This window comes from Cydia fagiglandana, chromosome 18 (assembly GCF_963556715.1).
Source record: "Cydia fagiglandana chromosome 18, ilCydFagi1.1, whole genome shotgun sequence".
Lineage (NCBI taxonomy): Eukaryota > Metazoa > Arthropoda > Insecta > Lepidoptera > Tortricidae > Cydia > Cydia fagiglandana.
The window spans coordinates 9,897,976-9,914,117 of NC_085949.1; the positions used below are offsets into that span (position 1 = coordinate 9,897,976).

The 16,142-nt window shown below is 37.3% G+C and overlaps 1 protein-coding gene across 1 annotated transcript; it reads right to left on the reverse strand.

The window, feature by feature from the left end:
* Positions 1 to 21: 21 nt before the first annotated feature.
* Positions 22 to 12,290, reverse strand: LOC134673196 (beta-mannosidase). The gene is made up of 12 exons (XM_063531147.1): positions 12,155 to 12,290; positions 11,614 to 11,760; positions 10,457 to 10,606; positions 9,865 to 10,054; positions 8,903 to 9,161; positions 8,469 to 8,631; positions 7,898 to 8,023; positions 7,433 to 7,607; positions 6,606 to 7,179; positions 6,275 to 6,404; positions 846 to 1,231; positions 22 to 411 (listed from the first exon to the last, which is right to left on the reverse strand). The coding sequence occupies exons 1-12, from the start codon at positions 12,270 to 12,272 to the stop codon at positions 175 to 177; spliced, it is 2,655 nt and encodes an 884-aa protein (XP_063387217.1). The 5' UTR covers positions 12,273 to 12,290; the 3' UTR covers positions 22 to 174.
* Between the last annotated feature and the right edge of the window lie 3,852 nt (positions 12,291 to 16,142).

The window sequence follows — 16,142 nt, forward strand, 5'->3', positions numbered from 1 at the left end:
AGTTAGTCTTAGGCTTTATGAATTGAAAATTATTCTGCAGAAAGATTTTTAAAGTGTTCATATCTGATTATGCCTACTGTAATTGAGTGCTTTAAATGTAAGTTTTAAAGCACAATAATAAATAAATACTCGTAAGTATGGGCAATTTCATAAAACTGCACATTTTAAACATTATTATTCCTGCATATAATAATGATAGTGTATGGATTTCTCCAAGTCTTGCGGTGATATTTGCTTATTGCTCACATAGTTGACCGTGACGCGCGGGTCTGTCACGATGAGTCCATTATCTTCGAACCGGCCAGGCTCCTGCGTCTCCAACCACAGAAATAAAACTACTGTTTCTGTGGTTATTTCCACGGTGTACCGAAATCCGTCCGTAGTAGATTTGATGTTGCTTAAAACATTAATCTGTAACAATTTTAAAATTAATTCAACTGGAATTCCATCGGAGATCATAGTCAAGTAATAAACGTGCTAATTATCCCTTTTTCAAGCATAGTACCTACGTACGATTTATGGACCACATACGCGCCAATGGAATTTCATCTTTAGCTATTCGATTTAAGGTTCAAATTACATTGTAGTTTCTGGAAATGTGACTTTTCTTCAAATGAATCATCAAAGCTAGAATATATTTAGGTTTATTGGGAAAACTTTGTAGATTGGAGCGGCCTGGAAAGCCTTATGATTTTCCATGAGCGGATGACGTGTACAAAATTACTTTCAAACGCTCTTATTATCTTAACGTTAAAGTTAAGTATGTTTTAGCAGTTTATTTTGATCATACGAAGCGCTTAGCGACTTCTGCTGATGACTGTAGGTAATAGATATTGACCACCCACCTGAATATTTGGTTTTTTCAATCCTTTGACGGTCTTGAACGGAGTTGGGAAAACATAGTTGTATGGTGTAGAACTAACGCCATCCGCAACTAAAGAGAACCTTAAAAACACTTCATTCATTTCTTCTTTCCATAACGCTATACTAATAGGGGCTTTTATTGATGATAACGGTTCTGCGTTGGCGGCGATTAGTATTGATCGCATTGGTGTTGTGCTGGTCCAGTTGAAGAAATCTACGGTTATGATTCCACCGGTTATGGGCACAAGTCGGTCATTTAACAGGTAAATATCCACATCGTGCGTTAGTAGCAGTCTAGGGGACACTAAGACTGGGGCGAAGAAGGATTTTGCAAAATAATGGAGCATCTTCCATTTGCCACCGTACTCTGAAAGTAAAAAGACACGTTAAGAAAAGCACGTGTAGGATACGGTGATTAACATTAATAGGAGTAGACACTAAAGATTGATATAGGATTTAGGAGTCCTCTTCAACTTCGAAGAAAAAATAGCAAATTTTAAAAAATCGGATTGTGTTATAATATTATGTGGTTCAAATGACTACAATGTGTCGCCTATATATAAATCTATCGCACTTTTAAATAAAGCTGTTCAATTAGCATCACATACTAATATTATCATCTGTGATATTCCGTATAGCGTAAATGAATACTCAAGTGATTATAACGAGTTTGTAAAAAAATTTAACCATGCCCTCAATAAAAAGCTGAATAAAACAGCAAACCTATGGGTACCGAATTGTAACATGCAATTGCAATATCAAGATTATAAGAGCAGTGGTAATCAACTCAATGGGAGGGGAAAACGTATTCTGGCTCAATGTATTAATAGTGCACTAAAAAATGTCAATGAACTGTTTTATAACGCGGAAAGTTTTAGCGGAAGATGTAACTATCACGAATCCAAAGAACCAGCCAACCTAGTTAAGCCGAAACATGATGTAGCGTCTAAATCATATACTGTGTTTAAAGTTTATCATCAAAATATTAGATGCCTAAGTAATAAAGTCTACCAACTGGAAGCTATGTTGCAATGTTTGGATAGAACAAATGTAATATGCCTAACTGAACATTGGAAAGAGGCGAAGGAGCTAAAAACTATAAATATCATGAATTATGAACTATCTTCGTCATATTGCCGAAAAAATAACATTCACGGGGGGGCTTGTATTTATATTCATAAAAGTGTAGAGGCAACTGAATTGAATGTTTTAGTAGATTTATCGGTAGAAATGGTGATTGAGATTTCTGCAATTGAGATAAATTATTATAAACTAAGTATAATTTGCATATATAGACCCCCGTCTGGGGATATAAATATACGAGCCCCGATGCAAATGATTTCGTCTAGTTCCGCGCAACAATTTTGTTTATTTTAATAATTTTTACACATGAACATATAATGACCCAGTAATGGGAACCATAATAGCAATGTTTAATGTAGTTTATTTTGATTGTATAATAAAATTGCATGAGACTTTTATTGCTGAAAAAAAGGAGTTTTCAAAAACGTTGTCCAAATCATATTGTCCTCTCCTACAGCACTGCTGCATGCATGGGCTCGAAACAAAATTTTCAGTACATTGGTAGAGCCCTGTTGCTTTCCCTGGTAATAGCCCTTTTCACATATGTTGTAAACCTACCCGTCAAAAAAAAAAAATCATTATTTTTTTTCTTTCAGTATAAACGGTATTTCTTGTATTTGGATTTAGTTATTGCAGAGTATTACCATATAAAATTAAATTACATTAGTATAAACATTAAATATTAGTAATTTTTAAACAAAAACATTATTTATGAACAAACGCGAGAACCTCAAAAAATGGGGTCACCTGACGAAAACATATGCATCGGGGCTCGTATTCTTTGAGAAATTATCAATCTTATTAAATATAATAAATGACGACCTGGGCCCAGTTTTATAAAGTTACAAGTTACAGGTTACAAGAGTACAGGCTACAGGCACCTGTAATGCACTGTGAACGGCTACAGGTGTTTTATAAATACACATAAATAATTACAGTTGTAAAGAACCACGGTCAATCTCGATTACATGTGAAATCTACAGGTGTGAAGGACATCACTATTTTAAAAAAAACGTGTGTCATAGATACTCGGTTCTCTACTAAATTATGTGTTTTTGTTTGCTGTAAAATATTAATTACTGGAAAAATGGCCAGAAATGAAGGAAAAATCGAGTGGTTGAGAGCGGCGTTCCATGCCAAGGATATACTTTTTGGGCCGTTTTCAGATTCAGATTAAGTTAGATTTAATGAAATATTTACGTAATAAGTAAATAACATGTAAATAAGTAGGTACTCTTTCACATTCTTACATCAAAATGTATCGTTTCGGTAGCGGCTCAAAGATAAATACGGTGTGTATCGAAAATAAAATTATGAATAGTAGTACACTTTACCATAATGTGAATGCACTATACTTATTATAAAGAGACGAATGCTAATAAATCAACGACAAATATCGGCAATAATCCCTTTCCATTTCCTAGTATAGTAGATAAAATAAAACGAATCGTCAATAAAATCAATATCAAACATATTGTCACTTTATTTCCTATTTACTATATATTTCAGATACATTAACAAAAACTGATAAGGTCAGTGCATGGAAAAGTATGCATGCCCTGGCACAATCGTTGGCGTTGGTGCTTAACAATAAAGAGTAAAGTTTAAAATCTCTCAGAAAACGAGTCTACAAGTAACTGCTGTTGTGCTGTTACAGGACTCAAGACGTATGTAAGTTTTTGTTACAAGTGTACCAATCTACACTTGTAATTTACAATTTTTTTATAAAACGCCTGTTCGATTATGAGTTTAAAACTATAAAACTCCCGTATTTTCGTCTATGGTTGAGCTACAGGCACTTGTACCTGTAACCTGTAAAATTGTAACACAGTACTTTTATAAAACGCAAATTGTAAAAAACGGAGCAAGTGTTGCCAGTAAACGCCTGTAAACTTGTAACTTGTAACTTTATAAAACTGGGCCCAGGTGATATAATCGCAAAAAAGTATTTATTAGATGACATTAAAGATCTGTGCAACGTATTTCCCGATAACGTATCACTCCATAACTTCAAAGATCAATTTGAAGAGCTTTATAAAAAATTAATGATATACAAGCGTAGTGATTACTTCAGAAACGAAATACGCAATGCCAGCAACAAGGCAAAGGTTGTTTGGAGGGTAATACAGTTGGAAACTAGTGCAACAAGTAGCAAATCAATATCACTTGAGTCCTCCGAACCTGACAAGTTGGCAAATGAAATAAATAAATTCTTTATCAACTCTGTGAGGGACACCCAGAGTCAACCAGATATGCGGCTGGCATTACAACTTCTCGAATCATATAGTCCCATGGCAGTTGAATGTGCAATATTAGAGCCACTGTCCATTGCAGAGATTTATCGACTCATAAAGCTTATTAAGCCAAAACCCACAAAAGATGTTTATGAAGTTCCTACAAGGATCTTGCGTGAGCTTCCTGCATCATTTATAGATATTTTATGTTACAGTATGAATTTGTGTCTAAAAAATGGGTCTTATCCTGAAGTTTTGAAAAAGATTAAAGTTGTACCTATATATAAGGGAAAAGGATTAAAAACAGAACTAAAGAACTATCGACCTATATCGATAATACCAGCGTTGTCTAAGATTTTTGAACTGGGTCTTGCAAATAGGCTAATTAATCATATGACAAGTAAGGGTATCTTGGCAAAGGAACAATATGCTTATCAGTCTCAGAAATCCACAGTAGATGCTACCAGACAACTCTTGAAAACTATCGCTGGGAAACAAGAATTGGGATGCAAAGTTGCATTAGTGCTATGCGATCTGTCGAAAGCATTCGACCTCGTAGACCACAAGCTTATTATTAAGAAGTTAGACCATTACGGTATCCGGGGAACTTTCCTGAAAGTATTCGAAGCCTTTCTAAAGAATAGGCAACAATTATGTGAAGTAGATGTTAATGGCTATAAGGGAAGATCCAACTATCAATCGCTTGATTCCGTATCTGTTCCTCAAGGTTCAGTAATAGGTAATTATTTATTTATTACATTAGTTAATGACTTGTCAGCGTGTACGTCGCATGGTCAACTGATCGCATACGCGGATGATAGTGCTTTTGTTGTATGGGGCACTAGTTTCACAGAACTGCAATCTAAAGTAAATTACCTGCTGCGGGATGTAAGGAACTGGTTCACTATCAATGGTATGAAGCTTAACTTGGAAAAAACCAATGTAATCCAGATTAACCTTAGGGGTTTGCCACCCCAAACATTGAATATCGTGCTGGACAATATCGAAGTACCTTTAGTAAACAAAGCAAAATATCTAGGCTTCACCTTAGACTCTGGATTAAAGTGGGATACCCACATAGACGAGCTTTGTAAGAGGTTAGGCAAGGCATGTTTTGCAATTTCGAGACTGACAAAAATGCTTGATGAGCAATGTGTCAGAAATGCATACTTTGCTTACTTTCAGTCAATTGTAACGTACGGAATTGATATGTGGGGACTAGCAGCGGACAGACAAAGGGTGTTTATAATGCAAAAAAGGGTAATTAGGATCATGGCTGGGGTACCCTGGGACACACCTGCCCGTAGCTTATTTCAGAAGTTAAGGATCATGACTGTCCCAGGTTTGTACATATTTGAAGTGGCAAAGGTAGTTCGAAAGACTCTTAATGAATTTAGAATGCGTGGTCCAAACTTCCGAAATGGAAATAATCTCCTCCCTAACCGGCACAGACTAAAAAAGTCCGAACAATGTGTGTGGTACATAGGTCCTAGAATTTATAATCGTTTGCCAAATAATTTAAAGTCAGCAGAATTATCGGACAATATGTTTATTAGAAAACTAAAGGAATATTTAATAGATAAGGCGTTTGTTTTACTCATTTGATAAATTTATGAATACCAACAATGTTATATGTGATTATTGAAATTAGATACTTATTATTGTTAATATAAAATAGACATAAGATGTAAATATGTATAATAAAACTGACATGTAACTTACGTTATGAATAAAGAAATTGAAAATTGAAAATTGAAATTGAAATTTTAAATATTTTCTGGGTTTCTTGCAATACTCGGGAGTTACGACTTTTGTATTAGGTGTAATATTTCCAATTTTATTTTCGTTGTTTACTTAGACTTCGACCACGCACTTAGCACCAACTTGGTACTCTTGGTAGTGACAATGTACGGCCGCGCCATAGGTACTTCACGTAAAACTTGGCTAGGTCACTTTAAGGGTCTTTTTAACTTTTGTCTCTCCTTTTCATCAAATATGTTTTAAAGACATTATATGTCACAACACAATACACAACAATTATGTACAATTAATAATATCAATATATCGTCAATGTTTTTAAATCAACCACAAACCAATGCCAGACCAAGAAGGTGCCTGCCAGACATCGTTCAGTTGCCAGTACAACGCGCCCATGGTGGACCAATCGGCTTGGCTCTGTCGATAGAATTCCGTTTCCGCTTTCATCGCCATTGCTTGTGATATCTAAAAATATAGTGTGGATGTGGGGTTAATACATCTTAAGTGTTAACGTCTGCCCCCCTCAAACGATCGGCCCTTTCAACCTGAATATTTAAATTGTCCTCGCGTTGTTATCCCGGCATAATAAATAATGATAAAGGCAACAATGGATATAAGAGTATCAATCACCCTATAGCTCTATGTGGATCAAAACTGTGAACTTACTTGACTATAGTACACAAATTTTTCAAAATATTTCGTATCACTTTTATCCAATCGGAAATAACGATTCATTTGGTCTTGAATAAAACCGTATCCACCCGGACTATGCTGCCTGTGAACAGAATATGGGCTATCCACTTGAAAGTCAGAGTCGTTATTCGTCGCAGTTCTCATCGTTGCGAGAGACGGCAGAGACTGAAATCCATACTCAGACGCAAACCTCGTCTTGGGATAAATATTTTGATTCCAATTGTCTAAAAGATAATTGTAATAATGTGTGTCTCCATAATGTGGATCATAAGGGTGCTCTGATATGTAACCTTCTTCCTCCGATTCCTTTCCATTCGACGGACTGGAGGCTACGTAGCGACGACCGGGATCCAAACCTTCCACGATGGGCTTAATGGTGTCTACGTAAAGTTTTACATATTCTTTCTTGTATTTCATGAACTGAGGGTTAGTGAAATACCAATTGCCCCGCAAAGCAGCTTCGTTTTCGTTATTGCCAGCCCAGATTGCGATTGACGGATGGTGCTGGAGATTGATCACATTTTGTTCAATTTCCACCTTAACGGTTCTGAAATTAAAATCAATACAAAATCAAAGCCAAGAACAGGCCGGGCTAGTGTTTTTCTCCATTCTTCGTGTGATTTTAGCCGTCAGGCAATTTGTGAGTTTGATACATTTATGTAGTAGGTATCCACGTACTAATATGAGTACCTATTGTAATAACTAAAAACACACAACATTTCAAGAAGCATCTAGTACTTTTCTACAGTCGAGTACCGAGTGTCACAAATGAATGAATACCCTAAAAACTTGGAACTTACTCAAGGAACTCCTCATCGGCTGGATACATCGAGCAAGCAAATAGGAAGTCTTGCCAGATGAGTATACCGAGCTGGTCGCAACGCTGATAGAAGTAATCTGACTCGTACACCCCGCCGCCCCAGACTCGCAGCATGGCCATGTGCGCCTCGCGGGCAGATAGCAGGAGCTCATCCACTGTAGATTGATATAAACTTGTTACTAAGCCATGTCGCGTACCTAATTTATATTTGAGGATATAGCTGCCAAAGTAGTGGCTACAATTATTTCCACTATTTTACGTTTAAGCATCATTACTTTGTTTATCTATGGTACTTAACTACTTATAGCCTATCCTATTGTTTCGATTCGATTGACAGAAGATTAGAATAGACGTTGAAAGTTTTTTTTTCTAATTTCGAACCTAATTTTAATTACCCAATTGGGGCTTTATAAAAGCGAACGACGGGCTGAAATGCAAAAATTACCTGTTTTTTTATCACTCCCAAGTTCTGGTAGGATATTTGCAGGTATCCAGTTTGAGCCTTTCATGAAAATGGGATAACCATTAACTTTGAAATAAAAGGAAAGACCTGGCCCCGCTGTATCATTACCTGGAAATCAGAAAAACCGGGCAAGTGCGAGTCGGACTCGCGCACGAAGGGTTCCGTACCATAATGCAAAAAAAAGACAAAAAAAAGCAAAAATAAAACGGTCACCCATCCAAGTACTGACCACTCCCGACGTTGCTTAACTTTGGTCAAAAATCACGTTTGTTGTATGGGAGCCCCATTTAAATCTTAATTTTATTCTGTTTTTAGTATTTGTTGTTATAGCGGCAACAGAAATACATCATCTGTGAAAATTTCAACTGTCTAGCTATCACGGTTCGTGAGATACAGCCTGGTGACAGACGGACGGACGGACGGACGGACAGCGAAGTCTTAGTAATAGGGTCCCGTTTTACCCTTTGGGTACGGAACCCTAATAAATACTTGAATAATACAGTTGACAGAAAATAATTGGTCAAACTTCCATATAAGTAGGCACTGAACTTACAAGGTAATAGAGAAGTGTCTTCCTCTACAACTTCCAAAGTGCGAAAGCCGATTTGTTTGTGTATTTCATAAGTTTCTTTAAAATCATCTGAAGTAAACCTCAAATGCAAATCATATAACGGCTGGTCTCCGAACCCATTAGGCCACCAGAGACTTATAACGTTCTAAAACAAAAACAGAAGATTATGTCATTATTTCATCACAACCTTATCTAATTCCATACAAGATTCTATTAATAAAAAACCTGTAGCTTATGAAAAAAGATAGGTAGATTACTGCAATGTTATTTCGTAAACAGCACAATCAATGGTTCTTGTATGTGTCAAGATTTGGTTGATAACTTTGATAAAACTGCCGAAAATAAATTCTTCTTATTTTATCTTCGCGCTTTCTTGTTATATCACCCAGGGATTAGGTACTAAAAATATTATTAACCTCACTAATAGTCATATTAAGTTCAGCTTCACTGGTCCCATCGTCTCTTGTCGTTGATTCAAAAGCTCTATCCACTGTCAGCGTTTGTCCTCCATTTACTTTTATCGAAGCCCTGATTCGTCCGCCAATCTGTTTCCTCTTACGACTGGACTCCAAATGGGCCACTATCTTTAGGTCCCAATGCGCGCCAACTTCCTCCGCATGCGATGTCATTGATCGAATAATTGCGGAGTTGTAAAATTCAATATATGCTGGTTTCCTAGAAAGCATACAGGAACAATCAATCTTAAGTTTTGGTCAGTTTTGACCAATCACTGTAATTAGATTTAATAATAATAAGATATGTACAACTTCGCAACGGCGCCTGACACAGACGGTTCCAGTGACGAGAGCGGGCCGTCGCCGCCGCCGCCACGACCACCTGCGCGACGAGGGCGGCCACCGCTGCCGGCACGCTTGGGGCCTGCGGGACATCCTGCCCCGCCCACGGCTCCCGCTACCGGTGGTATAGTGCGACGCATGAGATGGACTCGAGACATGAACGAGAATGTCATGCGCGCCTATTATGGGGCTACAGAGGGGGGAACACAGCTGTCCGCCTATCGTTCGAGAATACTGCCTCTGTTTCAGGCTCTTGAACCTACCATCACCGTGTCGAATAGCGAAGAGTCTCGACCAACATCTCGAGAGACTCTCGCTAGGTGGTTGGATCAAGGGACAGATGCAGAAGGCGGTGATCTTGGACACGGCGCGGATAGTTACGTCGGTTCCTCTCTCTGCAGCCCTGACCACCGGTAGCTTGGGCCTTGCCCCGCTGCTGGCGGCACCCTAGGTTAGGTTTTTTATAATGTGTTTATATGTATTTTTATTGTTTTGTAAGTGTTTTTATATTTTATTTTTATATTCATATTATAAAAATACCTAACCTGAGACGATAAATAAATAGAATAGATATGTACTACCATAATCCCACTGATGGAAAGGCTGGGCCCCAATCCCACGCAAAAGACGCCTGCATCTTCCGCAGTTGGTTGGCGTGGCATTCGCCATTATAGATATCCGGGAGACACTCAGGTGCTGCGAAGTGCTTCTCGGAGCGTAATTGCGCCGCTTCTACTGGCGATACGAAAGTTATTCTGATCTCATTATCTCCTGTCTGCAATGAAGAAAGTGTTTTGAACATTTTGAGAGAGTAGAACGACTATTTCCCAGTAATCATTTAGAGTGCTTTAGAAATACTTAGTCATTTTATTGTCAACCTATTTTCTGTCGGAGAATATTGGCCAGCTCATAGAGAGCAGTATATGTATGGAAGAGCAAGTGTGATCGACACTATAAGTGTCACGACTCTAGACAAAGATGACGAAGAATGAATTACGTTTTAGTCCGCCTTTGTCACGTCATCATATGCTCTCAGTGCAACATTGGTATGCTATATTAAAGCATCCTCGTAAGAGCTTTGATGGGTTTTTCCATCTATAGAAAAAGTTATGTTACTCGTATTTGTTTTACTTTTAACCCTCAAGAAATATTTATGTTGTTAAAACGGCTTACTTGCCTTCAACTGTGACTTGATGTCAAAGACGTAACGCACGAACATATTGTTCGTGCTACCGACAGGACTCCCATTCACTTCGACGAATGCCACCGTATCAACGCCTTCAAGAACCAAGTGAGCAACATCCGTGTCTGGGATCTGCTTTACTAAAATATAAAACAAATAAACGTTACTGGCCTTCGCCCGAACATATGTCTTCTTCCTCGAGTTATCCCGGCATTTCGCCACGGCTCATGAGAGCCTGGGGTCCGCTTGACAACTAATCCCATGATTTGACGTAGACACTAGTTTTTATGAAAGCGACTGCCATCTGACCTTCCAACCCAGAGGGGAGACTAGGCCTTATTGAGATTAGTCCGGTTTCCTCACGATGTTTTCCTTCACCGAAAAGCGACTGGTAAATATCAAATGATATTTCGTCCATAAGTTCCCAAAAACTCATTGGTACGAGCCGGGGTTTGAACCCGCGACCTCCAGATTGCAAGTCGCACGCTCTCACCGCTAGGCCACCAGAGCTCTCCGCTAGGCCACCAGCGCTCTCCCGAACATATATATAACGCGAATATTATACCTATGCTAGCATTGGTAGTACTAGAGGCTTCTACGGGTAAACCTTAACAAATTGTCAGTGGCGGCGCGTCAAACATATCCGTAGGCAAGCCGGGGTTAATTCGGCTTACATTATTTCTTTTACATCTCTGCTCAAACGTCCAAAAACAGCCAAGCCGGTGGGAATCGGCTGTTATTGACGCGCCGCCACTGCAAATTATACACCCAAGCCTCCCTATCACTTTATCAATAGGTGAAAACCGCATGAAAATCCGTTCAGAAGTTTTTGATTTTATCGCGAACATACAGACGCGGACTTTGTTTTAAGTAGGTATTAGGCGTAAAATAGTAGGTCCGTGACAAAAAATTGTCTGTTTCTGACAGAACTTGATATTTAAATACTTTTCTTACTGTGTCTTGTTGTTGTGTAAATTGAAAAAGTAATGGTATAGTATTTTTAACATGGTTTATATTTAAGTAAATACGAAAGAAATAATAATGAAAGTAGATGTGAGAATAGTATCGATGCAAAGGTCAACTGTAGACTGAAACGATAGGTACATTCATACGTTGTACAATTAACCAAATTAAAACGATTAGTTACTTGTGACTCGTCCGATGTAAGTCCAGGAATCGTAAGCAACCCATCTCGAGGCCACATCGTTGAAGCCCGAGAGGATGTCTCCAATTACTCCCGCCTTCTGCAGGTCCGAGTAGATGCCGCCGGGCACCGAACCCCGGCCTGTTATTGCTGTAAAATACAACGGTCAAAACTAATACCTACAAGTCAATATATCGTCCAAGCTGTGGGTGTAAAACTGTACTCGCGCAATCTCTGAAAGTTATTATGTTAAATCAAGAGTGTCAGAAGAGCGTTACACTGCGTACGTTTCTATTAGTTTAGGTGGAAAGCAGGATAGATAGGATGTCGATAATAGCAACAGCTCTTACGAATGGGATACTTTTATTTGAGATTGTTGTTGATATAAAGGGAAAAGCTGTGACATACTTAAAGTTTAGCATTTTTATTAAATAGTTCAATCCGTCCCAGTAATATATGTACTTCCTGCTATAGCATTATTTCCTGTAGGTATTAAAACATAAACTGGTAAATAAGCCAAAGTTTCAATGTGAAATATACTCACACCCATTTTTACTTTCAAATGTCCATGTTACATCCGAATTGGAGGAAGACAAATCTATCACATTAATACAGACCACACTGCCTAAACAAAGGATAATCAAAATAAGGAACGTCTGCATGACTCCAGTGTCCGGCGTAAACAAGAATACTAATAACAGATAACGGTAACAGTACAGTGGAGCCCTAATGGCGATATTTGCTTGTTCTCTGCTGCTGATACACATATGAAATTGTCGATAATATCGATAGCTATTATCACTGTCGTGCGGTTGGCATACCGCACATATTATGGTCGTTAAATTAACGAGCTCAAACAATTAGTAACACATGCGAAATTAACTAATCGTATTAGGTATTTTGTATGTTCGAAGGTGCTGCTAATGCAACTGTTGCCTACTAAGTAACTGTTTTAGTTAACCTCGAGAGGACCGGCAAAATTGACCACTAGGTACCTATTGTTTGAATAGTACATTACTACAGAGGCCGGGACAAAAGGGGTTGCCGGCCGAAGACATATAGACGGCCGAGCGAAGCGAGGCCGGATAGGTCTGAGCGCGGGCAACCCCATTTCCCGCCGAGGTATGTATAGTAACAGCACCAGTCATGGGACATTTAAGAGGGAATTTGGAGTATTTGTGATATTTCCCTAATACATGTGAATGGTCTACCGCTTAGCGTATTGAAAGATGAAAGTCCTACCCGTCTTTCATGTTTCAGGCGTGTTGTATCAAAGATACTGCAATGAGTTTCCACATACTTAACAAATTAAAACTATGCTATTTTTCTCCAGTCATGGACACCAAAGCTCCAGTAATGGGCCCCCCAGTAATGGACACTGCTCTATCAGTATAAAATATTGAAATAGGTCATCAGATCTGGTCCATGTTATCATAATATTGCATTATCATCCGATTTGCATATTTAATTACGAATACAAAATTTCAACTCAATCGGAAAACGGGAAAGTGGCTCAAACTCGGCTACCAAGATTTGACCCACACTAAAAAACGATATTAATTTATCCGAAGTCCGAGCATACCTCCTGGTTGACATATTTCGTAACTACATTTTACTTCTGTATTGTTTAAACATGAAATGATGGCATGGCAAGCATCATTATGTAAATTTCCCATTATAGGAGGTATGCAGTTTTACAGCTCCTATAATGGGATTGGGCCAAATACCACTATTTTTTTTACATCTGTGGACTCACAACATAGTATGTTGAATACCTTATCTCATGGTAAATGCAATTAACAAAACACATTTTAGTTTTCATCAAGTATTAATTAATTAAAATTTAATAAATGAACTCACCTCTCTTAGCGAAGTTGTTAAGAATTCGTAGTGGTATTTTTTTTCAGTGACACGACAACTTTTGGGTTGACGCCAATTTCTTAAAAAACAACCAAATTTAATAAAAATTCAAACTGAAACAGCTCTAGGACTCTTATTTATGATAATATACAGGCAGTGTTTATAAACTACTTTTAGACACTTATTTTACAGGATTTGTGGTTTTTTGTCCCATTACTGGTTCCACGCCCATCATAGGGTACACTACTATATAGTGCTTTTCTCAAACATGCAATGAAATAAATAAAATAAAAAATCCACGAAACCCAAGTTTTATTTATAGAAAAAACTAAAAGTATACTACACCTAAAATATAACCAACACGTACCTATATCATTATCACGCGTATGTTTTACACGAGTCGTGTATTTTTACTACCCGTATATTTTCATGTATCTTTGATTTTTTCGCCTTGTATCCGTCTGACTGTCGTTTTCGTCACATAAGTTTACATAGTCTTTCATATTGATATCATGTTTCACATACATCGTTGCTTTATGCATGGAGTAAATAAGTATAATTTCCACAGTGTTGACGAATTTGTAGTTACATTCATTTAAAATATGCCACAAAACTGTTTCTAATAAACTGTAACCCATTTTTCTTAGTTTATCAAATAATAAAATTGCCATAAGCAACCATATACATACCTACTTCGTCTTTGACTTGGCGGCAGAGGCAGCAAGTTATTTAAAATCAATTCTGCTTACGCTGCTAATTCCAACACCTACGATTACAATTAATATTTATTTCATTATTTCGTCGGAACTCATATTAAAGTAAAAAAATCAACAACGCACCATAAATCCAATAAAACAGAATGAAAATTTTTCAACTTTACCTCCATAACAATTAAAAAAAAAATAACTACGCGTGTTTGAGTAGACCTTTTTACCGCTAACGTTTAGATGAAATATTTTAAATGTTTTTATTTGTGTAGTTAAATTTATAATTTAAAATTATAAAATTTGGTTAATAATGTATTATTTATTAAGTTCATGTTGATTTTATACAAATAAAACTGCAAACATTGTTTTTTGTTTTTTTTTTATAAAGCCAAAACTGCCTCTGGTTTTTTTTTTGTGGATGAATGGCACGATGCTGTGTCACAAATATCTGTGAAATGAAAATTAAAAAAGAGGACTTTGCCGGCCTAGGCCTGCAAGATTTGTATGAAATTCCATTAAATACCTTTTGTCCTAGCCGCACCTGAAACGTCATACTTCGCAGCCTATTATAAGGAACATAACATCAATATTTCATTGCATGTTTGGGAAAAATTATATATTTGCTCTAACTCAAAGATAAATATTATAAACTTAACTTATCGATGGGACGCTACGTGTGTAAGCACTTTTGCCCCCTCACACCTTTGTCGTACCGCCGCCGCTGAGGTGGCGGCCCTACATAAACACCAAAAATACGCAGCCCTCACCAACTACCTGTTCGTCCCAGTAGCCGTAGAGACGTCCGGATGTTGGTGTGCGGAGGCAAAAACCTTCCTTAGGGAAGTAGGTCGCCGCATGCAACAAAGGGGCCTTGACCCGCGCTCCGGGTTATTCCTGGTGCAAAGGCTGTCCATCGCCATGCAACGTGATAACGCAGCGAGTGTGATGGGCACCTTTGCGCCGGGGGTAGCGCGGGGAGGTATCTTTGAGTAGTTTTTATATTATAACACTTTAAACTCTCGCGTTTTGTATATATATATATATATATATATATACGTGTTGTAACGTCGGAATTAAAGGTAAAAACAATGAAATTATATCGCGGTAGACCCGTTTGTGTAATTGAATAGTTTTTATATTCTTTGTTTTATTTTAGATATATTTAGGGTTGTTAGTTTTAATTTAGTATTATTTATAGATGTATTTAGTTCATAAGTTATTTATTTGTCTTTCTACTGTCTTTTTCCTATGAAATAAATTTATCTGTAACTTATCGATAGTCCGTTGTTATTTACATTTAAAAAACATCAGCGCATCACTACCTAGTGTCCGATGGGCGATAATTGTCGTTACTTTACAGGCATCTGCATTAAGCATTGGGTTGGATTCTATTGCCTTCTCTCGTTTCATGTATGTTGTTAACATCAATAGGTAGGTACCAAAGAGTAAAGTAAGTATATCAATACCAATTTTACCAAGGTGACTTATTTAATGTTTAATTAAATTAGTATAATTTTAGTTTATAAGTTTTTTATACATCTGGGAATATATATTATATATTTATTATTATAACGTATGTAAATGTGGAAGACGTTTAATGTTACAATGTGTTACATAAGGACTATCAATTTAAAAGAATACTTGCGAAATATTGCACTAAGAATCAGAGTTCGGTACTCATTATTACGCGTATGACACATTTAATATAAGAAAAGAAACAAGTAACGCGATTTTGCCCCTGTTTTTCAACGTTTCCCTAGAATCTTATTTCGTTTCGCCTATCAATCCTATCATACAGGAAAAAAACGTTACAGTTCACTATTTTTTAACAAACTAACGGAGTACTTAGTGTCCATTGGTGTCCATAATTCCGTATCATTATAAACGGTATATATGCGGTATATACCTATTCTCATAGAAATTTGACATTTGTCATGAACGTAGTGATTATATGCTCTTTGTTTG

Coding starts and splice junctions, on each gene's coding strand:
- LOC134673196 (XM_063531147.1), bottom strand. CDS start 12,272: ATGCAGACGTTCCTTATTTTGATTATCCTTTGTTTAGGCAGTGTGGTC. Junction 10,607..11,613: donor TTACATCGGACGAGTCACAA/GTAACTAATCGT, acceptor TTTATATTTTAG/TAAAGCAGATCCCAGACACG. Junction 9,162..9,864: donor TTTCCATCAGTGGGATTATG/GTAGTACATATC, acceptor TATGCTTTCTAG/GAAACCAGCATATATTGAAT.